This window comes from Manacus vitellinus, unplaced genomic scaffold (assembly GCF_001715985.3).
Source record: "Manacus vitellinus isolate BGI_N305 unplaced genomic scaffold, ASM171598v3 scaffold_16_pilon, whole genome shotgun sequence".
Taxonomy (NCBI): Eukaryota; Metazoa; Chordata; class Aves; order Passeriformes; family Pipridae; genus Manacus; species Manacus vitellinus.
The window spans coordinates 8054758-8080768 of record NW_021939189.1 but is presented as its reverse complement, the minus strand read 5'-3'; the positions used below and the strand labels follow the sequence as shown (position 1 = coordinate 8080768).

Here is a 26011-nt window from a genome sequence, read left to right as displayed (position 1 = left end):
AAGATGAAACCAAAGCAGAGGATCACATCAGCTACTGTGTCCAATTAAGGGCTTCAGATCTACTGAATGATGAAAGAGAGATTTGCTTGGGAGAAAAATAAAGGAGCACTTCTTGCTTACGGCGGCTGAGGCTGCAAAGCCCTCGGCTGCTGGGGAGGATCAGCTCCTGTTTACCCAGCTGAGGTGTGGCTGATCCTGAGCCCCACAAAGAGCAGGGCTGAGGGGAGACAGGATAGACACGGGAGACAGGGCTGTGTTTGTACAGCAGCTGACAGGCAGCTGCAAGACCAGGCAAAAACACAGCACGCTCCTGAACAAGCAGCTCTGTGAGCAGATCGCGGCTCCCTGGAAAGCCTGCCAGCTCACCACAGGCAGGAGGAGCGAACGTGCCTCCTGCATGGGGCTGCACGTGCTCTGCAAAACACAGCCCTGCCACCGTGGGGCTGCGGTTGTGGGGTCACTGTCCTCACAGCTGGCAGAGCTGCTCTCTCTGCCCGCCTGCAGCAGGTGAGGCAAGTGTGCTTACCTTCCCAGGTGTTGGAGAAGACAGCCTACCAAAACTGGGAAGGCGCAGGCAGACAAGGGAGGAGGAAGACTGCAAAGGAGCCCCATTTCACAGCTAAAGGGATTGCACCTCCCTCTGGGCCACGGGGAGGTTCTGGTGTTCTTTCGGGTGCACAGTGCGTGCAGCACCGTGTCCGTGCAGTCGCCTCGCTCACAGAAATGAGCCACATCAGGTCTTGATGTAGGTGACCTCCCTCCTGTTTTCCACTTCGAGCTTGAGGTGGGGTAGCAAGGACTGGAAGGGAGCATCCTAAACTGGACATGGGTTACCACACAAGCCCCTAATAATTGCCCTGGTCCCACCGCACACAGCAAAGGAAGTGCTGGGGCTGCATCCATAGGTCCCTGGGGCACATCTCCAGGAGGCACAAACAAACCTGGCCCAGAACATGGACCAGAGGGAATGCCCCAGGAGGATGCGGAGCTCTGTTGAAGAGCTAAGAGGGGCTGTGAAACTCACGTGTTTTCACTCTCTGTGTCTACTTTGGATGTCTGCAGCAAGAGCCACTGTTTTTACTGCTGGGGTTGTCAGGGCAGCAGCCCATTGCCAGCTGGGGGCATGTAGGGACTCAGTACTGGAGCTGGAGCTACTTAACTCTCTAAGGACACTGGGAGAATGCAGAATAGGTGGGATTTGCATCTAGTATCAACTGGGCTGTGGGACAGGAAAAGGACATGAGAGGGAACAGTGAAATGTGAAAATGCCTGGAGGGGGGTGGATGACAGAAGGCAGATGGGTTCATGCTCTAATAAAGGCTCTGTCAGAGGCTGGACAAAGTAATTGGTGTGATGGGAGATCCCACTGAGAAGGAGGGGTGATTGCAGAGGACATATGGGGTATGACTAACACAATGGATGTATTAAAAACACTTTAGTATAAGCCTCCTGGCAGGGAGGGAGAATCACATGGGACTTTACAAGGGTCTGATACAAAACTAAGATCTAGGTAACCTCCTTCAGAGGAAATTTGTGAAGCAGCTAGGGGATGGGTGGATACCTCTGCCCCTCAGGACACTCTTGTTCCTGCTAAGGAGGTCGTCACCACTCTGCCTGGTGTGTATGGAAACGGTATGGAGACATCTGTGGATGTGCAGAGCTATCAGCTGGCTCCTTGCCTGGGAGCTGTTGTCACTGCTGAGAAGGGAGGTAGCACAGCCCCAGGCAGATCTCTTGGGGACAGCACAGCTGCCCTGGCAGTCCCGTGGTGTCCACTGCTCCGGCCTCGTGTCCCCTTGGGTGCGTGCTGCCCCTGGGACTGGCTACGTGCACTTCTCCAGGGTCTGGACGCCCTGTCCAGGCAAGAGCCCGGTCGGACCGTGGCGATGGCTCTGACAGATGGCTTTCGTTGAGGACACATGTCTGGCTTGGAGCTTGTTTTCATTTCCTTTTGAGGAAAGGAGGAGTCATGGGAGAGGAGTAACTGAGTGGCCGAGCTGGCTCTCCTGGACACAGACTACAGTGCCAAACAAGCTCTTGCTGTGGTTTCTGCTGTGGCTCTGGAGGCTGCAGCCCAAGGGGCAGGAAGCGGTGGAGAAGGAGCTGCAACCGGTGTGCAGGAGTGCAGGATTGATCCAGGGTGGGAGAGAGATTACATCACAAGGGGAAGACTGATGGGTCATTACATGGGGGGATGTGTGGCTCTTTGCCAGCACAGGAGCTCCTGTAGCAGCTCCAGGGGAAGGCACAGGGCACCAGGAACTTCCTTCCAGAGCAGAGGTCCTATAGGAGCCAACATCCTGCATCGATGGTGCTCCACACAGGGACACAACTGGCTCCAGGTGGCCTCTGATTGCTGCTTTGGGCTGGGGGAACCAAGGGAATAAGGAGCTGCCTTTGAGGTTTGATCTCCCCTTATTTCCCCCCAGGATCAGGTGTCTGTGTGACAGAGAGGAGGGTATGCAGGGATTGGTGCTGTCCTGCTACATTGCTGTAGATGTGTCTACTGAACTATGTCTTAAAAGGCCCCAAATATTCCTCTCTCCAGGAAGAAATGAATCCCAGAGCTGTGGCAGTTTTCCCCTTGCCTGCCAGGTTCTGGGGGATAAGAGCAAGTGGGAGGCACAGAGAGGGTGGGACGGGCAGAGTTCAAACCTTCTCATTATGCTCCAAGATAGAGATCAAAAGACAACTTTACAAATTAATAAGGCCTCCACCTGGGCAGAGCCTCTCCCCGGCATGGATGGGCGGGAGGGGAGCGTGCCATAATGAGCAAACTGCCTCTTCTTCACCAGCCGGTAAGACAGGTTCTGGGCTCCTTGCAAACAAACCCTGTGGCCCAGCTCATTAGAGTTCATTCCTGTTGTTACATATTCATATAGCATTAGCACCATCAGGGCCTGTGTTTAATCAGGCTGCAAACTTGCCTTGATCCTTGCAGCTCTTGGAGGACCTTCCATCAAGCGTATGCCAGAAGCACATGCACCAAATTGTTGGCTTGAGTAAGGAGTGGTCTTGAGATCGTGATAACAGGGCAAGGATCAGAAACCTGACACAGAAACCTGGGTTATCAGAGGAACCTGGATGATAAAGTTATCAAGGACACAAGTTAGTGCTTTGTCAAGGCAGTAGCTTGCCAAGAGCTTCCTGAAAAAGAACAAAAGAGCCATGGCTTATCTGCCTGTGGCATCTGCTTGGTGCTCAGGCACGGTCATGCTGCTCCCAGCTGCTAATCCATAAGCGGTTTCGATTGTGCATCATGGTGTACCATGGAGTGCCAACTCCGTTACTGGATGGGTGCTTCCAAGCAACAGGCTAGAGAGTGGCAAGGCAAATCTGGGATGTGGCCTCTGCTCTGCCTATCCCGGGCAGTGCTCTGAGACAGGCACCACAGGGAATCACTACACAGGGGTTTAGTCCTGACCAGAGGTCAGTGCTGATCCATCATCAGTGAGGAGACAGGAATTTCCCAGGGTAATTCCTGCTGTAGCATGTACAAATGACCTTTGGAAATGGTGCTGTTACCACTGATGAGAAAGTGTGTGAAAGAGGCCAAGCCCACGTGCCTAGCTTTTGGGTGGACAAAATAGAGACATGTCCTTCCCTCCAGCTTCTCTAGCCCTTGGTTTCCCATCTGTCAAATGAAGATAAAGGCAACACCTTTTCTGTTGGAGATAAGCATGGATAAATCCTTAAAGACTGCAAAGGATTCAGAGAAGGGGGTTATATAAAGGTGCTTATATTAAGTACCTTACACAGACACACCAGCTCTAAGCTGGGTATAATCTTGTTTATTTAGGTTAGAGCAAAGGACTTGAAGTTAAACTGGCTGGAATCTCATCTGAGCTCCAACAGGATCAGCAGTGGGCAGCTAAGCAAAACTAGGGGACGGTGCTGCCCTTTGCCTTCTTCCTTTTAAATCAGAAAGTTTTAGATACTCTGAAGAGCACTCAGTAGCTGTACCCAGCTAGCCCTAAAGATATTCAGTATCTAGGTTTTCTCCCTGAAGTTCCTGATTCCTAAACGTTCACATCCCTAAATGCACAGCCTCTTTTTAAAGAAACTGTCACCCTTTTGGTGGAAAGGGCAGAGAGTGTGGAAAGCTATTTTTTACTCTAGAAAACTCTATAAACAGAGAAGTCCAGCTACATACAAGGATTGTCTGGGCCAGTGGATGTCTTCTGCAGCTATTGAAACTACGTGCTGGCAGGCTGGCAGGCAGTGACGCTGGCTGGGGCTGCAGGAGGTTAGAGATGCTGGCACAAGCCCTTGGTTATCCTGTTAGAGGGATTAGGAGCAGACTGGGGCTTAATCCACTGCTATGGTGCTGCGATCATTTCTCCTTCCTGCTTGGAGTGGCTGACGTGTGGCAGAATGGGAGGCTTGATCCCACGGGGCAGGAAACCTTCCCAGGACCTGTGCTGTGACCTGAACCACAACTTTGGGCTCTAGGACAGAGCCATGCCTGTGAGGAATGAGGCTGGCTACCTCTGGCAGGGTTTTTTTTTTGGGCTCTTGAAGCTGGAGTGAGGGAGGAAAACCATGTTGCAAGGAGGGTTGTGGGAGCGTTTAGGGTGGGGAATCCCTCTGGGGTGTAACGGCTGACTTTATTATGAGATAAACCTAAGCCAGTGAACTCCTTTACAGAACAGATAGTTCAAACAATAGGAGCTGCTACGAAAAAAAGATCTGTGCAAGGGCTCAGCAGGACTTTGCTGGGGGTGGGGAGGGCATCTTTGCTACCTGATGATGTGGAGTGAGAGATCCTGTGGTTCAGAGGTGAGTGTCTGAGAGGGAGTGGAGGGAAGGAACACAGATCTGTGCTGATACCTGAGCCATCACTGCACACTCATTGGCCATGGGATGCACCCTGGCCAGTTTTATGGCAGATGGGGGCTTTAAGCTTGAGCAAGGGGCGGGCTGTGTATTGTTCACCTCTCTTGTTCACAGGAAAACACCTTTGTATAAGCTGGAAATTAAAGAGGATTGCATCAGAGAAACAAGTGGCCCCATCACCTATTTTCTTCTTTATCACCCCAGCTACGGGAACCAGGCTATCTGCTATCAGCACAGCTTGGAAAGGGTTGTAGCACAGCAAAGCCTGGCAGATCTCCATGCAGAAGAAACCAAACCCAGTGGTAAATCCTGCTATAACAAGGCCTAAGTAGTCCCTGCAGAAGGGAGTGAAATTATGTCTGACCTTCGACCTACCCAACTCTTTCAAGTAGAGCCATCCCTTGCGAAAACTTGGCAGCTGTATGAGCTCAGGCGTGGTGTTCGCCTGTGGGAGCTGTCTCCATTCCTTCTTGCTTCTCTGTCCTTGAGAGGTTGTTCCTTTCTCTTCTCTTCTCTTCTCTTCTCTGCTTCCCATAACCAGAGCTTCCCACTGCCAGCTGGGACTGCACAGACTCTTCCCAACCCTGGTTTCTCATTGGGATGTCTCTCTATTGGAGGTCTCCATTCACTGATGCCTGCAGGAAGCACCATCCCTATGGAGAGAGCACTGCTCCGCCAGGCCTCCACGACTTACTTTTTAATATCCTTTCCCATGCGTGTTCCTCAGGACATCGGCATCCATGCCTCTGGGGACAGAAGGAAAACATTTTGCTTTCTGTTTTTAGAGAGGCTGATGCTTTTTCTGCAGCTCCCTCTGGGTCTTGCATTCTCTCTGAGACTAATCCAGGCAGTAGCCCCTCAAAAGGCCGAACAAACACCCTTGTCCTAGTTGCTTATGCACAGCCCTGGGAATCTTGCCCTGCACTCTCCTCCTTCTGACCTTGTTTTTGTCGGAACACCACAGCAGTAATTACCCTGAGGTTGAAGGGTTATTCGAAAGCAAGTACTGTGTCTTGTCTTCTCTTTCTGTTCCAGCTGCTGTTTCTCCCTGCACTGGAGTTTAAACTCTACCTGGAGTTTCCTTTGGGTTTTTATTAATTAAAGGAAACACCACCAGCAAGGGTGATGGATGTAGGTGGGAATACGTGTCCAGTTCCATATGTTCCTCATGTCCTGACACTCTGACAAATCACCAGTGCACCAGGACCTGCCGGCAGGTCTGTCCCTGGGGTGTCACTCCCAGTTTGGGTGCTCTCATGGGCACTGGTTGACTGCATCTGAGAAAAGCATTAGCTGGACACTGGAGCAGACTGGGAAGACTGGTCAAAGTGCATGGCCTGGCTGGGCTGCCCGGCCTGCGGCTGCTGCCGTGGCTGCATTGCCAAAAGCAGTAATGTAGCAACACTTGGGCAGAGTCAACACATAAATATGAGCAGCCCAATTGTCTGAGGTGGGTTAGTTAATGCTGAAATGGAGGGTTTTGCAAGAAGAGATAAAAATCAGCTTCATATTTAGGAGGAGGAGGGCTTTCCATTACAGGGTCAAATGATCCAGCATTCCTGTGCTGTGCAGTGCTCTTTTCCAAAGAATTTGCTGCTGAATATGGATTTAGCCTGAATATGCTTTAGTCTTTCAGGGTTAAATATGTTTCTGCCTTCCAGGGCAGAGTTCCCCACATGGCACCAGTTCCTCTCAATAGCATGGCTGGGCTTTTCCAGCCCTTGGTGGCTGGGCACAGCTCAAAGAGGAGCTAGTTTGTGGCTGAACCAGTGTAGCTGTGGTGTGGTGCTTTGGGCAGAGAACTGTTATGTCCCTCCCAGTCCCTTTCCCGTGTATGCCCAACCTGGATGAAAGCTATTTTCCTCGATGCTAGCTAGGAGGAACTTGGGAAAACCCCATGCCACTGGCATGCTGGATGACAAGGGCAGCACAGGGCACTAGTGTTCCCTGTCCAGCAGAGGGGAAGCCCTCGCCAGCTTTCATCCCATCCAGGGAAAGAAAAGTGGGGTTTGTGCTGCAAAACAGCTCTTCCGCCTGCCAAGTGTTGTCAGCCCCTAAGTACATTCCAGCCCAGCTCTGCACCCTCTGCCTGCCAGGGGTGGGAGCCATGGGCACTGCCAGGCTCAGGAAGTCCCCGCCGGCCAGCCGAGGGTCAAGGTCTGGCGTGGGGCGAACCAGCGGACCCCCCGCACTGGAGCATCATCAATTTGCCCGTGGCGGCTCTTACTTCCAGGCTGCTAATGAGGCACCTTTGGCTCTGAGCCCAGTCCACAACCCTGCCTCTCTCCCTCCTGCTGCCTGCCTGAACCCTACACCCCGGGCTGGCTGCGGTGCTCCCTTTGCTGCCTGCACCCCCAGCGCTGCCTGCACCCCTAGTGCTGCCTGCACCCCGAGGGGGCTCCCCCCGGCGTCGCGGACCCTCGGTGCGGGCTGTGCCAGGGGACGTCGGCGCGGGCCGGTTTCCCGGTCCCCGGTCCCGCCGGGGCGGGCGGCGGAGCATGTGTGCCGCCGGGCCGGGCTTGAGTCACTGACCCGCAGCCCGCGCGAGCGAGGAGCGGAGCGGCCTCGGGCATTGGAGATCGCACGGATCGCTGCGCGCGGCTCGCGGACCGCAACATGAGGATGCTCGAGGTTTGTTGCGACTGCTGTTGGCCCGTGGCGCTGGGGCTCTTCCGCTGCTTGCTGCTGCTCGTGGCCGGTGAGTGCCGGGGAGCCCGGGATGCCGAGGAGCCCGGGTGCAGGAAAACCTCGCTGCCAGGGAGCGTGGGGTGCTGGAGTGCCGGAGATCAGAGGTGCCGGGGGTCCCGTGGTACAGGGGAGCCAGGGCGGCGAGGAGCCTGAGGTGCTGGGGATCCGGTATCTGGAGTGCAGTGTTGTCCGGTATGCAGGGAATCCGCGGTGCAGGGGAGCGTGAGGAGCAGGGGATCCAGAGTACCGAGGATCCCGGGATGGTGGGGATCTGGAGTGCGAGGGATCCGGAGTGCAGGGCATCCAGGGTGCAGAGGTTGTCCAGTGTGCAGGGGAAGCCGGGATGCTGAGGATCCGCGGTGCTGGGGATCTGGATGCAGAGCGAGAGGATGTGGGGTGCAGGGTGAGCGGGTCCCAGCTGCCGGATGTGGGGTGCAGGGGTGCGAGTGAGAGGGTGCGCAGCCCCAGGGCTGCCGCTGCAGGAGCAGAGGAACTCGTGTCCATGGCCCCGTCCTCGCTCCCGAGCCGTGAGTCGCTCAGCCGGGTTATCCCGTGCTCTCAGGCTGAGATAACCGTGCTCACAATGTAAACAACCTCCCTGGGACCGCCTGGTACTGCGCGCCCGGCTGGCCTGGCCAAGGGAACCCCGGGGAGTAGCAGCACCATCATCACCCTGTGGGTCATGTCTGGGGCGATTGGTTCCAAAAAGGGATGGAGGAGACCAGAGAAAAGGGGAGCAAAGCCCAGGTGGAGGCTCCAGGCCAAGGGACAAAGGGCAGCAGGAAGAGGTGAGGAAGGCCCTGTTTGTGTTCACTCTCCCTGGGCTGAGGTGCCCTTTTTGCCCTCTCGAGACCTGACCTCCCCCAGCCCTGCTGGGATGAGCTGTCGCAGTATTTGGAGGATGTTATTTTTGCCTTCCAGCCAGGCTGTGGGTTCATATAAGCAAACATTTTCAAAAGCAGTGGCTGATCTTTGTTGCCTTGGTTCCTGAGTGTTCAGTCTGTGACAGCTCTGTCCTCGACCAGAGAAAAATGAGTGTGGAGGATGGAGATGCTGAACTGCTCCGAAACCAGGAGCATCCAAAACTGCTTGCTACAGTGGAAAATGTGACCTGTGTGCCTCACTGCTAGGAAGGGGGCTGGCTACTGAGACCCACCACGTAAGGGATTATTCCTGGGAGAGAATAAAAGGGAGTCCAGTTACTTGGAATAACTGAAGTATAAAACTGGGACCCCTCCTGTCCTGACCTTGGGAGGAGCCCTTGCTGCTTTGCTGCAGTGTCCCACCCCAGACACTCCTGCACTGGAGGCAGTGAGGATGCTGGGGAGGACACGTTCCTTGGTGCTCCATGGCTGGGGAGGCAGCCACTGCTGAACAGAGGTCGTTCTGTCTGCAAGGTCTTGGCTGGCTGCCGGGAGAGATCCTTGGGATGGGGAGGCTGGATGTGCCTGAGACCTGTGGAGGGGCGTGGGGCAAAGGCATCCCCAGTATCAGCAGGAGCCCTCTCTTCCCATGGTGTAGCTCATGGCAGCGCATTGATGGAGCATGAGGTCATGCAGAACAGGCTGGGCAGTGCAGGCAGCAACTTGAACCGCTGCCCAAGTTTTTCTGCCTCCTGAGGCTGAGCTAAGGGAGCTACAGCATCTTTTTGGAAACCTTCCTCTGATGTTGGCCTGTCTGCCACCAGTGTGTACCCTACAGATGTGGAGTGTCAGGAAGAGTAGGATTAACTTGAAAGAGTCCTGCTATTATAGGACTAATGAGTAGGAGCTCACTGAGTAGTAGCTTAGGCTAATGAGAACTGTGCTGTTTGGTGTGGGTCTGGGCAGCGAGCCCACAGCTTGTTAACTTCCACCTTCTCCAGGTCATGCAGGTAGTGAGGGGTTATTCCTGGGTCTCCACCTGGGTTCAGCCCTTGCTCTGACTCCTGCAGTGTGGCAGAGAAGAGCCTGCCATCAAGGGATGTGCTGTCCTAGCGCTTGGTGAGGAGTTACTGAGGCTTTCAGCCAGTTCTGTGGAAATCTGATGTAGGTTTATGGAGAATGTTGCCGTCTTGCAGCTTTTAGGGCAGAATTAATTAAGGGTGGGAGGAATTTCAGCCCAGCTCTTGCAATCTGATTCAGCCCTGCAATGGGGAGCAGAAAGTTGATGGGTGCGGTGGGCTGACTTCACTCACTCCCCTCCTCAACAGGATAGGGTGGGAAAAAGAAGGCAAAGATCCAGCGTGGGTCCTTCCCATGGGCTGCAGTTCTTCATGAGCTGCTCTGTTGTGGGTCCTTTCCATGAGATACAGTCCATAAGGAAGAGACTGTTCCAGCCTGGCATCCTCTGTGGGCTGCGGTGTGGATATCTGCTCCCCTGTGGTCCTCCACAGGCTGCAGGGAGACAGATCTTTTCCCATGGGCTACAGTGGAATCCCTGCTCCAGCACTTGGAGCACGTCCTTCTCCTCCTTATTCTCTGCAAGTGAATAAGGGGGTGTCTGCAAGGCTGTTTCACAGTTTTCTCACTCCTTGCCCACAGCTGCTGTGCAGTGCTTTTTACTTTGTCTTGAGTTTATTATCACAGAAGCAACCCAACTGCTGGTGATGGGCATGGCTTTGGGCAGCAGAGGGTCTGTTTTGGCATTGTCTGGGACTGGCTGTCTCCAACATGGGAGCACCTCCTGGTGTCTTCTTGGAGGAGCCACCCTTCCAGCCTCTTGCCACCACCACCGCCTTGCCATGTAAACCCTATACCATGGGAGATGCTGGAAGTGGATGAACAGGCAGAGAAGATGGTGCAGCCCTACCAGTTCCCTGGGGGAACCTGTTTGCGAGCTGGGGTTGCCTTATGGGAACTGCTTGGAGACTGATGAAAGTCTGGCAGATGTTCTGCAGGGATGAACTCTGTACTCCCTCCCTGCATGTCTCCAGCATCTGGGAACTGAGGCATGCAGGCTCCCCCTGCATTTTTTTTTGCTTGTGTTCTTACAAGTACAAACTTTCATGAGCAAAACCCAGCAGTGGCACCAGCCCCTTTCCCTTGAATGATCCTGTCCTGCTCGTGCCCAAGTGCACCCCAGCCTGGCCATCCCTGCTTCCCAGCCAAATGTCAGAGACATTTGATGCACCAAAGCCCTGGGTTTCCCCTGTCCTCCCTTTGATGTGCAGGCTCTGTTAAACACCTTTTTTAATGTGCCAGAGCAAAGCAGGTCCTTGCTGCTCTCTCGTGCTCCTGGTCTTAACCATCACTCTTGAATGTCAGCAGCCCTGTGCAGGATCCAGCAGCTGGTCCCTTCCAGGTGCTCCCCTCCTCGTGGAATCTGCAGCAGACTAGTTCCTGCTTTTGGGTTGGGATGCCTTCGTGTACATCCATGGGGTTCTGGTGGATGCCTGCCTCGGGGATGGTTTGCAGTGACACGTGGCTTTACTCCCAGGTGACTTCTGCGATGTGAACCACTGTCAGAATGGGGGCACCTGCCTGACTGGGATTAATGAGGCCCCCTTCTTCTGCATCTGCCCTGAGGGCTACGTTGGGATTGACTGCAATGAGACGGAGAAAGGTGAGGAGCTGACCCTCTCCTGGGTGCTCCCTGGAGCAGGAGCCTTGCAGGAAGTTAGTATGCCCTTGCTGTGGTCCTGTACCACTGCCCCTGGGGTCCAGCCTTGCTGATGGTGGATGGACACATAGAGTGGAGATCCAAGCATGGATATGGTGACGGGATACACCTGGGGGGAATGCAATGTCTTTGGGGAGTGGCAGCCCACTGGATGCTCTTATTTTCCACCTGTTTTTTCCCCTCCCCAGGCCCCTGCCACCCCAATCCTTGCCACAACAATGGCGAGTGCCAGCTGGTCCCAAACCGAGGGGACGTCTTCACTGACTACATCTGCAAGTGCCCCACGGGGTACGATGGGGTGCACTGCCAGATCAGTGAGTATGGTGCTGTGAGGGGGCCAGGGGAAGCTGCTTGTCCACTAAGGCTTGGAGTCCCTCTGGACAATTCTGGGCTAACAACTGGAGGGTGTTTGCAGCTGTGACTGTGTGGGGCACCAGCTTATGTCAGGGACCATGGGCTGTTTTGCAACTTGCAGGGTGGAGGGAAGGACCATGGCACAGGGGCAGGCTGTGTCTGAGCCTTGTTCTACATCTCTGGAGGGACACAGTGCCTCGAGTAATGAGACAAGGGATGCCTCAAGGCTCAACCTGCTCTGTGTGGGCTCCCAGCCTTGAGTGTCCCAGTACACTCCTGTGATTGCACTCAGTGGGGATGTGGTATAGATGGCTCCTTGGGTTAGAGCTTCAACCTGTGCCACCCTATCATCAGGGACTCTGCCATGGCCCTTGCAAAGGGGATGCCTCCCCTCTTCCCGCTGCACCAAATGAGGGGTCTCCTCTCCAGGATTGATTCTGGGATCACCTCCTGAGCTCCCCCACTCTGTCTCCTAGACAAGAACGAGTGCTCCTCCCAGCCTTGCAAAAATGGAGGCACCTGCCTGGACCTGGATGGTGACTACACCTGCAAGTGTCCTTCTCCATTCTTGGGGAAGACCTGCCACGTCCGTAAGTCCCTGGCACTAACTGTACTGAATTCCCTTTCCTTCCCTGTTCCCCGCTATTCTGTCTGTCATTGCCAGTGTGCCAAGGAGAGGTCTCACCAGCTGGGTTAGGGGATCTGAAGGGCAGCTATGGGTGCTGGTGTGCTGGCTGCCCTTGATGCCAGCCAGCCTGGTCCTAATGGAGGGAACATCCTTGGGAAGTTGCTGTCTTCTCTCTGAGGTGGCCCCCGGATGGCACTTTCACCCCAGACCTCTGTACTGTGAGGGGGACAGATGGATGGTGTGGTTTTGGATGAGGGCTGATGAGCAGGGGACACCCTGGGGACAACCAGATCCTAGGACTGGCCTTCATCTCCTTCTGTATCCCCAGACAAGAAACAAATGACCTCTAGTTCTGCTCCCTGGTTACTGTCTCTCTTTGGCCCTGATCTTCCCATTGTCCCCAGGCTGTGCTGTTCTCCTGGGCATGGAAGGAGGAGCCATCTCTGACGCCCAGCTCTCGGCATCCTCTGTTTACTACGGCTTCCTCGGCCTCCAGCGCTGGGGGCCAGAGCTTGCCCGCCTCAACAACCACGGCATTGTCAATGCCTGGACCTCCAGCAACTATGACAAGAGCCCCTGGATCCAGGTACCTGTGGCAGGACTGGGAGCACCAGCATAGAGAGCAGCCCCGGTAGCCGTGGCTGATCTTGCAGCACTGCTGTCATGTGATTTCCCTGCTCCTGGTGGCAAATGCGGGGCTAAATTTCTGCAGCAAGGGGCATCTTGGGATGTGCCTGGAGAAGGCAAGTCTGTTGGAAGAAGCTGGGAACCTGGAGTGGTGATCCCTGGTCTGCCCACCATGGGATGCAGGGCTGGAGGGCTGGAGGGCTTTTGCCTGGGGGAAGTCATAGTGTCCTGGGCATCCTCTCTCCCAGTCCCAATGCTGAGTGTAAGCCCATCCTCCCATCCAGGCTTGGTGGTGCTGATGGGTGCAGGGGCTGTGCACCCTCTCTGTGCTGTACCCTGTTCATCCTCCTCCCCTCCACAGGCCAACCTGCTGCGGAAGATGCGGCTGAGCGGGATCATCACGCAGGGCGCGCGCCGCGTGGGGCAGCAGGAGTTCGTCCGCGCCTACAAAGTCGCCTACAGCCTGGACGGGCGGGAGTTCACCTTCTTCAAGGATGAGAAGCTGGATGTAGACAAGGTGGGCTGCAATGCTCTGCATAGGGGGTGTCCCAGCTCCCCCCACCCCGTGCTGGAGTCGCTGTGAGCTGCATCCCAAAGTGTCCCTGTGTGTGGAAAAATGCTTTTGACCTGGGCCAAAGCCGTGTTGAGAGCCATCCTAGTAGTGAGATGGCACAGGCAGTTCCAGTGCCGAGAAGTGCTCTCTGCCTCTGTTTAATTGACCTTAATAAGCATAATCAAAGAAGCGGCACTGACATATTTAGGTCATTCAGATAATATCTTTATCACTGACACACTGGGAACTGGGCATGGTCTGACAGTGCTACTGAACAGCTTGGGTGGCTTATGTGTCTGCACTAAGCACTAGTTGAGGGTGTGTCTCAGAGCAGAAATACTCACAGATTGCAGTGCTCTCCACTCTCAGTTCTTTATGGCAAATGTCTCCTGGTGGATTTTTGAGCATCCAGGAAATGGTTGTGAGTATCTGCTTTGCCTAACAAAAATGAAAAATTCCTCTTGTTTCTGCAGCAGTGGAAAAAAATGCATGAAAACATGACCTGACTCTATTTGTTGTGTTAAAAAGAAAGAAGCGAGTTACCTCTCTGCTTTTTTTCATGATTTGTGGAGCATTGTGATAGTGGGAGGGAGTGGATGTTGCTGCATGTGTGGCTCTGTGGGGGTGAGGATGAATTAGAAAGTATTGCAAAGCTCTGTTGAGAGTGTTGAAGCTGCTGCAAAGTCACGCACTGCTCCAGGGCAGGAGAGCAGAGCCCAGCTTTCCCCTCTTTTACTCATGAAAACATCCTCCTCTGCCTCCTGCCAAAGCTTTCTGTATTCCAGGGCTGTGCTGTGCTGTGGAGACATCTGCTTGTCTCTGCAGCAGGAGGCACTGTGAGACAGGGAATAGCTGGGAGCTAAAAATCCTGGGAAAAGGCAGCCCTATTGCCACTGGCAATGCTAAGGTCTGTCCGTCTGCTGTGCAAGGGATTTGATGCAGGAGGCTGTGGGAGGGCTGGACCACTCAGCCCTGCTCACTGTTGCAGGTTTTTGAGGGGAACATGGACTATGGCACCATGAAGACCAACATGTTCAACCCCCCCATCACGGCCCAGTTCATCCGCATCTACCCCGTGATGTGCCGCCGGGCCTGCACGCTGCGCTTTGAGCTCATCGGCTGTGAGATGAATGGTAAATGTTGGTGGCTCTCCCCTCCCCAGGGACCGCAGGGCAGGGGGTGACACGGAGCAGGGCATCACCCCTTGTCCTGTTTCTGATCACCCAGCACAAGGAGTTTGTCAGTGCTTGTTTTTCCTGAGGCTGGTGCCTGGAAATACCCTGGGGTGCGTTTGGGGAGCACAAGCTGTTAATCCCACTGGCTCAGCCAGCTTGAGCTGCATTCTCGTGCTTCTAACACCTCTAACACCTTCCAAGCCAGGACTTTTTATTGTGACCCCTCCCTGTCAGCTCCAGCTGTGAACTGGCTGCTTTTCTTGCCGAGGAGCTTGAAAAGCACCAGAGGATCAAAGTACTCTGGGAAATGTGAGGGGTGAGCCCTTTCCCTGTGCTGCCCACATTCCTGCTCTGTGGCACATCTCCAGCAGCCGAGTGGGACTCATGTGTCTGTGTGGGAGTGGGATGCTGTGGGGGCTTGGGTCCTATCCTGCTGCTATGTGGGTGTGGCACCATCCATGATGTTGGCTGGGGATGTCTTTGCATTGCTCTCTTCACTCATGAAAACATCCTCCTCTGCCTCCTGCCAAAGCTTTCTATATTCCAGGGCTGTGCTGTACTGTGCTGTGGAGACATCTGCTTGTCTCTGCAGCAGGAGGCACTGTGAGACAGGGAATAGCTGGGAGCTAAAAATCCTGGGAAAAGGCAACCCTATACCTCTGCTGAGCGTTTCCCTGCCTGGCCCTGTTGCTGCTCCAGGCAATGGAAACAGGGGAATGTGGGGATGGCTTCTTGGCAGGGCTGCGGGGTTTTACTCGCGTCGGTGCTGTGGACTCTTTCCCTTTCACTGCCTGTGTAAACTGTTGTGTTACAGTGTATTTCAACACGGCAGGTTGCTCGGAGCCTCTGGGCATGAAATCCCGCCTGATCTCCGACCAGCAGATCACAGCCTCCAGCGTCTATAAGACCTGGGGCATCGATGCCTTTACCTGGCACCCCCATTACGCTCGCCTGGACACGACGGGCAAAACCAACGCCTGGACCGCGCTGAACAACGGCCAGTCCGAGTGGCTGCAGGTGGGTCTCTGGGCCCTCCCTCTGTAACCTCGTGTCTCCTCCCCAGCTTCTCCAGCTGTGTCTGGGGCCACCTCGTGTGCCTGGGGTCACCTCCTGTGCTGAGGTGGCTGGAAGGAGGATGGGCACCCCTGATGGGGTGGGCAGAGCACCTTGCTGTGGGGCACATGGCCTGGCAGTGCACTCCCCGAACTGGGGACACAGGGGCAGGTCAGAATGGGACCACAGCCACTGGTTTTAACAGCAGTCCAGGAGCTCTGGGTCAATGCCCATAGGGACAAGGTGGTGCTGTCTCTGTACCTCGTGGGTACATCAAGCATACAACACCCCAACTCTGCATCACCCCTTGAGGAAATGCCATCCCAACCTGAGATGACTGTCCCATGACCCTCTGGCTGCCCAGAACACCATGTTTCTGTTTTGCAGAAAAAAAATCAGGTTTGCTTTTCTCTTCTCAGTCTGGAATGGAAACAAATAGTTTTGAAATTTCCTTCTCGGTTTCCTTTCCTACCCTGTTTTTATACTTTTCACATGATTCACATGACATAATAGGACAAAGCAGTTTAGATATTTGTCCCGCTTTTTATTTGGGAAATGATTAAAAGCAGCTGTTTCACAGCCCTAAATAAAGCAGCTTATCAAGACGTTGGCTGTTGGGGTCAGGATGACACGCTGAGTTGGGCTGTTGCACCACAGACCACTGTTTGTGTATGTGTGTATAGATTTACATATAAACTCAGGATTTATATTGTATAGCTGGAACTGCCCTTGATGAGCATGGAAAAAGAACTAAATTAAGGAGACTTTCAGCTCCTTTCCTGGTTTACCCTGCGCCAGCAGCAGTAGCGCAGCGTGGCAGACTAAAGAGAATAGAAACCATCTCACTTAGAACCCAAATGTCAGCCTGTGCTGAACGGCATATTTTCTCAGCAAGAACTGCTTTCCAGTGGAAATGCATTTCCTCCGGGAATCCTTAATTTTTTTTGAATGGGGATTTTTTACCGTCATTCCCACATTGACATTTTCAGCAAAAAATGTGGAGATGGTGGGAGTGGGCAAGGGCACTGAGGCGGTGGGTTTGTGCCCACTTTAGATTACCTTGAGAAATGCTGTGAGTGTTGAAGGATCAAATATTTCACAGTAGTGTTTTATGTGTTACCTGGCATTGAGGTGGGGGTCAAGTGGTGTTTTCTCCATTCTTGACCCCTGAGGGCCAGCTCATCCTGAATGCCTCTGGAACATGAAGGGTGCTGTGGGGTGGGAGCACCGCCCCTACAAAGGAGTTGTGACAAGCCTTGTCCCTGTGCCAGATCGACCTCCGGGACCAGAAGAAGGTGACAGGAATCATCACGCAAGGAGCCCGTGACTTTGGGCACATCCAGTATGTGGCAGCCTACAAGGTGGCCTACAGTGACAATGGCACGTCCTGGACCCTATACCGGGATGGCCAGACAAACAGTACCAAGGTGGGTGTGGGCAGTGACCTTCTGGGGCTCAGGGATGCCGTGGTGGGGAGGGGTGGGTGGCAGTGGGGAGGTCCCAGCAGCACTGAAACCCACCTGTCCCTTCCTAGATCTTCCACGGCAACAGTGACAACTACTCACACAAGAAGAACGTGTTCGACGTGCCCTTCTATGCCCGCTTCGTCCGCATCCTGCCCGTGGCCTGGCACAACCGCATCACCCTGCGCGTGGAGCTGCTGGGCTGCGATGAGTAGGCGTGTGGGGAGGAAGGACGGGGCTGCTCTTCCCCGCCGCCCAGCCTGCGCCCTGCCCACCCCTGCCCGCTCCTGCTCCGACCTCACACCCCCTCTCCATGTCCCCACACTCGGGAGGCAGCCGAGAGGGCTCCCCTGCCCCGCGTTGGTGCTGGGGCTGCAGCACTGCACTTTACGGGGCCCTTGCAGGTGGGATGTGGGGACGGCTCCTGCCCTTTTGCCGTGCCAGCCAGGGCTGAGACCCCCCCCTGCAACTGGGACTTGGCTGGGGGATCCTCTCCTGCAACTGGGGCTTCCTTGGGGGACCCCATCCTGCAAATGGGGCTTTGCTGGGGGACCCTGTCCTGCAATCAGGGCTTGGCTGTATACTCCCAGCTAAAGCTGGGGACAAATTTTCTCCCCCTTCTTGCTTCTGCTTCCAGCAGAGAGTCTGCAGCCAGTGGCAGTCCCTTGCCTGTACCTTCTTGGGGCTCAGCAGTTTTCAGGGGCTTAGGGCAGGCACCCTGGGCTTGCAGCCTCCGTTGTCCCTCCTGCTCCCTGCACATCTGCAAGCAGGGGCTCTTGAAAATCCTCTGAAAAAACTCAGCTGTTGTACCCAGCCCATTTTGCCAGGCCCTGGATATCCTTGCCTGTGGTGTCAACACCACATAGTGCGAGGAGAGTGATGAGATGGCTCCTGTCAAGAGGCACTGGGTCCCCATTACTGGTGGCTCTACCCGCTGGATGCTCCAGCAGGCACCATGGCTGGCATTTAGGCAGGCATTCCCCATTCCCCTTCCTGGGGTGCCAGCTCCAGTGTCCTCCCAAGTCTCAGCATTGCTGCCATCCCTGACTCACTGCAGTTTGGGGTGTCTAGAGGTCCGTTGTCCCCAGAGCTGAGTGGTGACCAGGGGGACTGCGATCTGGTAGTGGGGAGGGATGGTTTTGTATCCACAAGGATATGGAAAAAAATGGGAAAGGTGGTAGTTAAACCACCCAAATGCAGCAGGTAGAGAGCTGTGCTATGACCCTTTTCGTAACCTGATTTTTTTTCCCCTTTTTGTGGGGTGGAGAGGAGCCTCTTGCAATGCTCTCAGGATTAGCAGTAGGAGATGAGCGAGACCCGGCACCGGCAGGTGGGAGCGCGGGCGGGCGGTACCGGGCTGGCAGCTTTCCCTGCCTGCTGGGATGTGAAGTGGCCGTGGGGCCAAGGGAGCCTGGGTGGGATGGTGGCGGCAGCCCTGCTCCGGGGTGTCTCTGACAGTATTAAAACCAGCTGAAACTTTAGGGCTGTTGGCTTGTCTGCTCTGTGCCTCCCTGAGAACCATCTCCCAAAGCCCGGCAGGTCCAGTGATCCGCCAGGATCCCCTCTGAGCCACCTGGCTCCTCCATCCTGGGGGGCTGCCAGCTGCTGTGCTGACCACACACCTCTCCTGCTTTCACAGACCCTCCTAGCTCCCTTCCCAGTCTGAAAAACTGTATCAGGGCTTTATGCACATCTTCCCTGCTGCCTCCGCCCTGTCTGCAGCTGCCGGAGCCTGTGCTCGCAGCTGGCCAGGCACAGTGGGAAGGGACCTGGGGAGGGGAAGCCTCTATCAGCACCCCACGCCCTTTGTCTCCTCATTTGGCTTTGATCCTCTAGCAAATACCCCAGCTTGGAGCTAGATTGGCTCTTACACCCCAGCGTGATCCCAGGGCTGAAGGGAGCTGTGAGTTTTGCCAGGGCTGCCCACAGGGATGTTCCCAGCAGAGCCCTCCTGGGCAGGGGTGGGGCAGGATCCCCCTGCACTGAGGGTGGGGTCCCTTGTAGGGAAGGAGCACTGGACTGAACAGAGCAGAGGAGATTTGCTCCTCTCCAGAGTCTTCTGCCGCACTGGGCAGGGACCCCTGAGGTTGGTACAAATGGCCAAGGACCACCTGCTTCCCACCACAGCTCTCTGTCCCCACAGCTCTGGACAACGTTCATGCACATTCCTGCTGCCAGCAGTGCCTTGCTCATCCTGGTATCCCCTCCTTGGGCCTTGCCTGTGGGAGGTGGGTTCTTGCCTAACTCCATGGGTGCCAGCTCCAGGCACCAGAGGGTTGAGGGGCTGCTTGCAGAGCTTGGGCTGAATTCACTGTGGCTGTGGCTGCTTGGTGACAAATAGCAGCCACAGCTACAGCCAGGGACAGGGGGGACAGTCTACCCGGTTCACCTCCAGACACGCCACCCTTATCACCGGGAAGCTGGTGCAGAGATAAGAGCGGTTCGCGTCGAGTCCAGCCAAGACAACCCTGAGCCAGAGACACGGCAGAGGCTCCGTGAGGAGGGTGACAGGAGCAGATACTGTGTCTCAGAGCAGGGGATTCATCCTCAGCCCCTGGCTGCTGCTTCCCCTGCCCACTGCTACCCCCCAAGTGAGCCCCTCTGGCGGATGCTGAGCCCTTTCTCAACCTTGTGGCATTTCCTTCCTCCTCTGCAGTCCCAGGATGGGGGCACTGGTGAGAGCCAGGGTGCCTTCCCTGCCATGCACAGCCTCTCATGGTTTGTCCCTATCCCTCGGATGCTCTTCCTGGACGCAGCTGGGTTGCTGTAGCAGCAGGAAGGCCAGGATGGCCGGCACGGTGTGGCACCCTGCTGACTCGGCTGCCTGTGCTGCCAGCTGCTGTGAGCTGGTTCCTCAGGAAGCAGCCATCGGGGAGAGCATCCTCTCGCCTCTCACCACCACCCAGAAAGCCCAGCACAGATCATAACCTCCTCTATCCTACCAGGAACGTGAGTGTTCCTCCCCAGTTCTGGCCTTGGCAATAGGTTCCTGCTGGAATCATCCAGTGCCAGTGGCATTTCATGGACAAATCTCTCTGGTGGGGCCACGGCGGACCTGTCAGCTGCTGGCTTTGAGACAAGGAGGACAGGGATGACATTTTTATGGCTCCTATTCAGTCAAAATTTCAGCCAGCCCTAAACACATGCCCTAAACATGTGCTCCTGGGTCAGAACTATGCTGACCCTGCACAGCTTTGCTTACTCTGAAACCTGTGGTCCTACCCAGGTTCTCCCTCAGGGAGCAGAAAAAAAATATGGGATCATTCCAGAAGTGCCACAAATAGAGTAAGAGGTGGTAAGGAGTGAAGGGGATTCCTTCTTCCTCTGGGTCTGCCGGTGGCCAGATCCTTCCCCATGCTGCCTGTTGACCAGGAGAAAGGAGAGGCACCATTGGCTACATCCAAACAAGAGTCGTGGCCAAAGGTGAGCCAGGAGCTGTTGTTGAAAAGAGATGCACAAAAGCATTCCTGTCCCCTTCCCTGCTGCCGCTCCCCTCTTCAGGCAGGGCAGAGGATGGCTGCTGCAGGCGCTGTAGTGCAAGCAGCTCAGGCAGCACCGGACACTGCAGGGCTGGTTCCTCGACTCTGGAACAATGGGACGGCCATGCCAGGGAGCACTGTGCCCTGACAGGGCTGTCCGTCTGCCTGCACAGGTAGGGGGTGGAGGGAACCATCCCAGTCGCTGGATTACCGGTACACGGGCAACTTGGGCAAGCAACTGCAAGGGGGCACTGGTCACCGGGATGCAGCTGGGATGTCATCCCACCATCTTCTCTGGCCAAGGGGCGGGGCTGGGGGGGACACAGACCCTCGGCCAGGATGCAGGGCAGCACAGAGTGCCGGGAGATGTAATTGCCCCTCCATTGTGGGCTGCGGGACAGGCTGCTCCGGGCAGGCGAGCAGGCGGCGTGCCCGGCCGTCACACTCCCATGTCCCCGGGCAGCCCGGCTCCACCGCGTCCCTCCTCGGGGAGGGCTGGCAGGCCCGGTGGGTGCGCAGGGAAAAGGAGAACAAGGAAGAGCAGTGCCTCCAGACCGCGGGGCCCACGGCCATCCCCGGTCGGGGCTTCCCTCGGGGAACGCGGGCTGCCGTGCCGGCGCTGGCGGCAGATAACGCCGTTTCCTTGCCGGCTGCTCCCTATCAGTGCGGCGGCGTCGGGCAGACAAGATCGCACCCCGAGCGCTCCACGCTGGGGGGCTGTCAGAAAGGGGTCCTGGCCCCCTTCACCCCCCAGCCAGCCTCGGGGCGGTTTGTTTTTACACGAGTTGTTTTCTTTCCGGCTTGAAGCCATCCTGCGCGGCGGCAAGAGCCGGACCGGGGCCCCCACGCCTCATTTCCTTGCCATAAAACAACAAAGTGGGGGGTGATGCAACGCACCGGGCTGGGACAGCGGGTCGATGGGTCAGGGCACACGCGGCTTTGTGGTTCCTTCATGTGTTCGGCCCCACTGTCCACCCCTTGACCGGCATCCCCCGGCTGCGCTGCCGCCGTGCTGCCCTTCCTGAGGACTCGATCGGGGACTCTTGGAGCCGGGTCTGCATACCTGTGTGCCAGTGGAAGCTGGCATGGAGGGCATCATCCAAGTTTAGGGATGATGCCCCCTCACGTGGGTGCAACTGAGCACCCCAGAGCTTTCACCCTGGGTTCTGTGCCTCTGCTTTGCCCTCACAGCCCCAAGCAGACCTTGAAGAGGCTGAACCCCACAGCTCAGCAGCCTCTCCTAAATCCCAGAGCAGGCAGGTGCTGCCTTGCACTTCCTGGGCACAGAAGACCCTCTGACACAGCCCACCTGTCCCAAGCTGCTTGTGCCTGCGGTGCTCCTTACACGTGTGCTGGACACCACCTTTGCTTGGGAACTGAGACCAATCTTCTCGGTTTTATGTGGGACAAGGGATGGCGTTTTTTTCCTGGCACTGTGACTTCACCAGGGCTTTGCATGGGGCATCACAAGATCACACCAGCCCCATGGGGGCACCTTGCTCCCCACTGCTGTCCTCTCTAAGCTGGGGGCAACGTGGGCAGCTGGCACATCACGGATGAGATGTGTTAACAGTGTGTGGGCAGCATGCGGGCAGTGTGCGGGCAGCGTGTGGGTGCACGGCCAGGCCATCAGCCAGGCAGGGCGGGCGGGCAGGCAGGCAGGCAGGGGGCCGGGGGCACCCACCCCAGCTCCGGGCTGCAAGCAGGGGGTTGGGAAACGTGTGTTTCCCTTTAAGAGGCAGGCCCTGGAGCTGCTTCCTCTCAGCCCTGCAAGAGCCCTAAACACAGTGCATCTGCCTGCAGCCTGCCTGCACGCCTGCCTGCAGCCTGCCCGCAACCAGCGTGAGTAGGGCTTTGCCCCAGCGCCGGAACTGGGGAGGGCTGGCACTCCGGGGCGGTGGGCACTCTGCTTGCCATGGAGGACAGGGAGGGATGGCATCACCATGGAGGGAGCTGGGCATCACCGCAGAAGGTGCCAGACATCGCTGTGGTGGGTGCTGCAGCACGATGCTCACTGGCATTGCAGCTGAGAATGCCGGGCCCCCAGCACGTCACTTCAACGCTGGGCTCTGGGGGAGGGGGTGTCACCAGGCACTGGGGTACAGGGGGAGCAGGGCTGGTGCCCTGCACACCGAGGTGTGGAGCTGCAGTGCCTCGAGCCCACCCTGGGGCGCGTGGGCAGCACGTGGTGTTGTGCCTGTGGCTCCAGTGCCTGCAGCACTGCTCACCTCTGTGCCGGCTCTGGGGCTGAGCTGGTGCTCGGGTGGGTGCACCCCGTGCCCTCGGGTGCTGGTTCCGCAGATCCCAGTGGGTGGCAAGCATGGGCTGCACCCCACGGTGAGCAGTGGCTCTGACCGCTGAGGAGAGTCCGGCAGTGAGCAACCTGTGGTGAGAGCAGTCGGTTGCACACCCTGGCCCCCGGAGACCACCACCTTACCCCGTATCGGACCCTGCAGGGGGTGAGCACCCGCTCTCACATAGCCCCCTGGCCCGGGGCACATTCGCAGGCACTCGTAAGCCTCGTCTAAGCAGGGCACAGATGTCAGACCCCTCCCGGTGTTGGAGGGGGTCTGCCGGAGGCTTGCCGAGTGCCGGGCCCCCTCTGCCGGCTCTGGGAATCCTCACAAGTAGCCAGTCCTGGGAGCACCTTGGGTGAGCGCCATGCGGGGCACCCGTGGGTACCCAGGCACCCAGAGCTCTGGTCAGCAAAAGTCTCTGGCGCTGTGGGGCAGCCGGGCTGCCCCCACCCGTGGGACGTGGTTTGGGAGTGAAATGTGTTGCATGGGGTCAGCGCCAGCCATGCCTGTGGTGCAGAGCTCTGGGTCGGAGTCAGGGGTCCTTGGCCAGGATGGTGAGTGCCGCTGGGCTTTGTCTGGAGCTGGGGCAGCAGAGGCAGCCTGAGCCCTCTCCCCACCTCCTCGGCTGGGTTGCATGCTCGGCTGCCTCTGTAAACCGAGCTTGCTGCTTACAGTGGGGCTCCACCATTTCTTTCCCCCTTCACCCCTACGTGATGTTTTCCCAGTGCTCCCTGTTCAAAGGACTCCCTGGGATCCTGTTTCTGTAGCTGCCCCATCCCCAGTTTGGTCTCAGCGCTCCCCTCCAGGCTGGACGCTCCACAGGCCCCAAAGGGCAGCAGCAGCAAATGTGTGTGCGGTGTGACCCAGGCGGGAAGGGCCTGGGAGGGGGGGGCCTCCCAGGAGGGAGGGGATTGGCAGCCCCGGTTGTGGGGCAGGTCTGGGGGCACAGCTCCTGCTGCCTGCACCTTCCCCTGAGGGCAGGCGAGCCACTCTGCTGGCTCTTTCCACCCCTCTCCTTGCATCCCTGGTATGGAGTCTGCTCAGCACCACTGCCAGGCAGTGCTGGCATAGGCTCCTGGCTATTTTGGGGGGTGTTACAGTAGTCCTTTCCCCCTTCTCAGCCCAGGCTCAGGGTTTGGCCTTGCTTCCCAGCCATGCTGCTGCTCCTGCTACTCCTGGAGGCCACCCTGCTGCAGCTGGCCAGCGGCTCCTACCACCCCTTCTACAACGGCTTCTACTACAATCACATCATGAACGACATGGGCAACGGGCAGGACAAAGGTATATTGGGGATAGGAGGAGCTGGCAGGTTGTCTCAGGGGACTGAAGTCCCCCCCTGCCTCTGGGTGGGGCTGAGATCCACTTCTTGGGGGGGTGTGGGGTCCAGAGGAGCAGTCAAGAATGCTCCGCGGGTGCTCAGGGCAAGCTCATGGTAGAAGAGGTGGTGGCTGGAGGGAAGATTTGGGGACATTGCCCAGCCCTGGATCCTGACCTGCCCATCAAGCCTTCCTTACCTGTCCCCAGATTACTTCAATGGAGCCAGACTGGTGGTGGAAACCTCCAAAGACCCTGTCTACAGCTACAGTGGTGCCAACGTTACCTTGCCCTGCCACTACCGCTACGAGCCTGACCTGGGAGATAAGCGCAAAATCCGCATCAAGTGGTCCAAGATACGGGATGACTACACCAAGGAGCAGGACGTGGTGGTTGCTATTGGCAAGACCAATGTGGCCTTTGGGGACTTCAAGGGCCGTGCTCACATCCACCGGGCCAGCCAGCACGAGGCCTCGCTGGTCATCAGTGATGTGCACCTGAAGGACGATGGCAAATACCGCTGTGAAGTCATTGACGGGCTGGAGGATGAGAGCGACGTGGTGGACCTGCGGCTGCAAGGTGGGGCCATACTGGGGACCTTGTGACCCTCTGTGCCAAGCCAGTGAGCCTGACCTTCTGTGACACCTCCTCCTTTGTGGACAGGGAGGCCAATTGTGGGCAGAAAGCGGCTGGGGTGCTTGGTGGGATGAGGTGGTGGCTCGGGGCTGTCTGACTGCAGGGTCTCAGCAGTGAGTGAGCCCGAAGCAGTCTGCACAGCTGGGACTCTGAGGGTGCTGCTATGGAGTTAGAGTTGGGAGTGACCCCATGGCTGCAGCATTTCCTGCCTTTACCCACCCATCTTCCCGCTGTGCTGCATCATGTCCAGCTGTCCCCTCCCCTCCCAGCTCTGTATATCTCAATGCCTCTTGCGATGAATGTTGGTGACTGGTCCAGCCCCTCTTGCTCACTTGCCATGAGGGACCTGACTCAGCCTTGACTCTGCTTCCAAGCTCATAGCTGTAAAAATGTCCCTCTTGCTTGCCCCTGCCCATTCCTTTGGCCCTGTCTCCCAGTGTCTTGTCCCCACAGGTCCCTGTGACTGTGTCCATGATAGTGATGCACATGGTTCTGTGGTCCATCCATCCCCGTGACAGTGGTCCATCTATCCCCATGTTGGTGGTCCATGTGTCCCTGGGATCATGGCCCATATGTCCCCATGATGCTGGTCCTTGTATCCCTGTTCCTGTAGCCTATGCATCCTCACGACAGTGATCTCTCCATCCCCGCAGAGGTGGTCCATGGCTCCCTGGGACCAATGTCTGTGTGTGTCCAGGGCCGTGGTCTATACGACCCAGTGGTGGTGGTCCCTGCAACTCCATTATCATAGTCTGTGCATCCCTGTATGTGCAGGTGCCGTCCCCATGAGGGGGTCCGTGTGTCCCCAGGACCAAGCCCCTGTATTCCTGTGCCACCAGATGTCGCTGGCAACTCACCGCTAGCGCCTGCACGCCCGGAGCAGCCCCATCCCCGCATTCCTGAGCCTTGGGCTCTGCCACACTGGGGTGGTCCCTGTCTCTGAATTTGGGATGGGTCGGGGACCCCTGTGTCTCCTGCTGGGGCTGAACTCGGGGCGGGTGGGCTGCCCACAGAGCCAGCTGAGCATCCCATCTGCCTCCAGGCATCGTGTTCCCCTACCAGCCTCCCCGCGGGCAGTACAGGCTCAACTTCCACGAAGCCGAGCAAGTGTGCCAGGACCAAGGTGCCATCCTTGCCAACTTCAACCAGCTCTTCCAGGCCTGGAGTGAGGGGCTGGACTGGTGCAACGCGGGCTGGCTGGCCGATGGCACCGTGCAGTACCCCATCTCCCGGCCGCGGGAGGAGTGCGGCCGCAAGGACACGCCCGTGGGCGTGTGGAGGGAAGAACACAGTGCCTGGGGTCAGGAA

The 26011-nt window shown here is 56.8% G+C and overlaps 2 protein-coding genes across 2 annotated transcripts in view; both read left to right on the top strand.

The window, feature by feature from the left end:
- The first annotated feature begins 7452 nt into the window (after positions 1-7452).
- On the top strand, positions 7453-18458 carry MFGE8 (milk fat globule-EGF factor 8 protein). The gene is made up of 10 exons (XM_008925379.4): positions 7453-7534; positions 10942-11067; positions 11313-11438; positions 11955-12068; positions 12511-12692; positions 13095-13250; positions 14275-14419; positions 15276-15478; positions 16786-16941; positions 17049-18458. Exons 1-10 carry the CDS (start codon positions 7453-7455, stop codon positions 17190-17192), a joined length of 1434 nt encoding a protein of 477 aa, XP_008923627.3. The 3' UTR covers positions 17193-18458.
- A 3771-nt stretch (positions 18459-22229) lies between these two features.
- The window catches only part of HAPLN3 (hyaluronan and proteoglycan link protein 3), a 4949-nt gene continuing 1167 nt past the window's right edge, over positions 22230-26011 (top strand). Inside the window, exons 1-4 of the mRNA XM_029958744.1 lie at positions 22230-22298; positions 23875-24034; positions 24278-24646; positions 25746-25994. Coding sequence (XP_029814604.1) covers positions 23908-24034; positions 24278-24646; positions 25746-25994 — 745 coding nt within the window. The 5' untranslated portion in view covers positions 22230-22298; positions 23875-23907. The remainder of the gene's footprint in view (positions 22299-23874; positions 24035-24277; positions 24647-25745; positions 25995-26011) is intronic.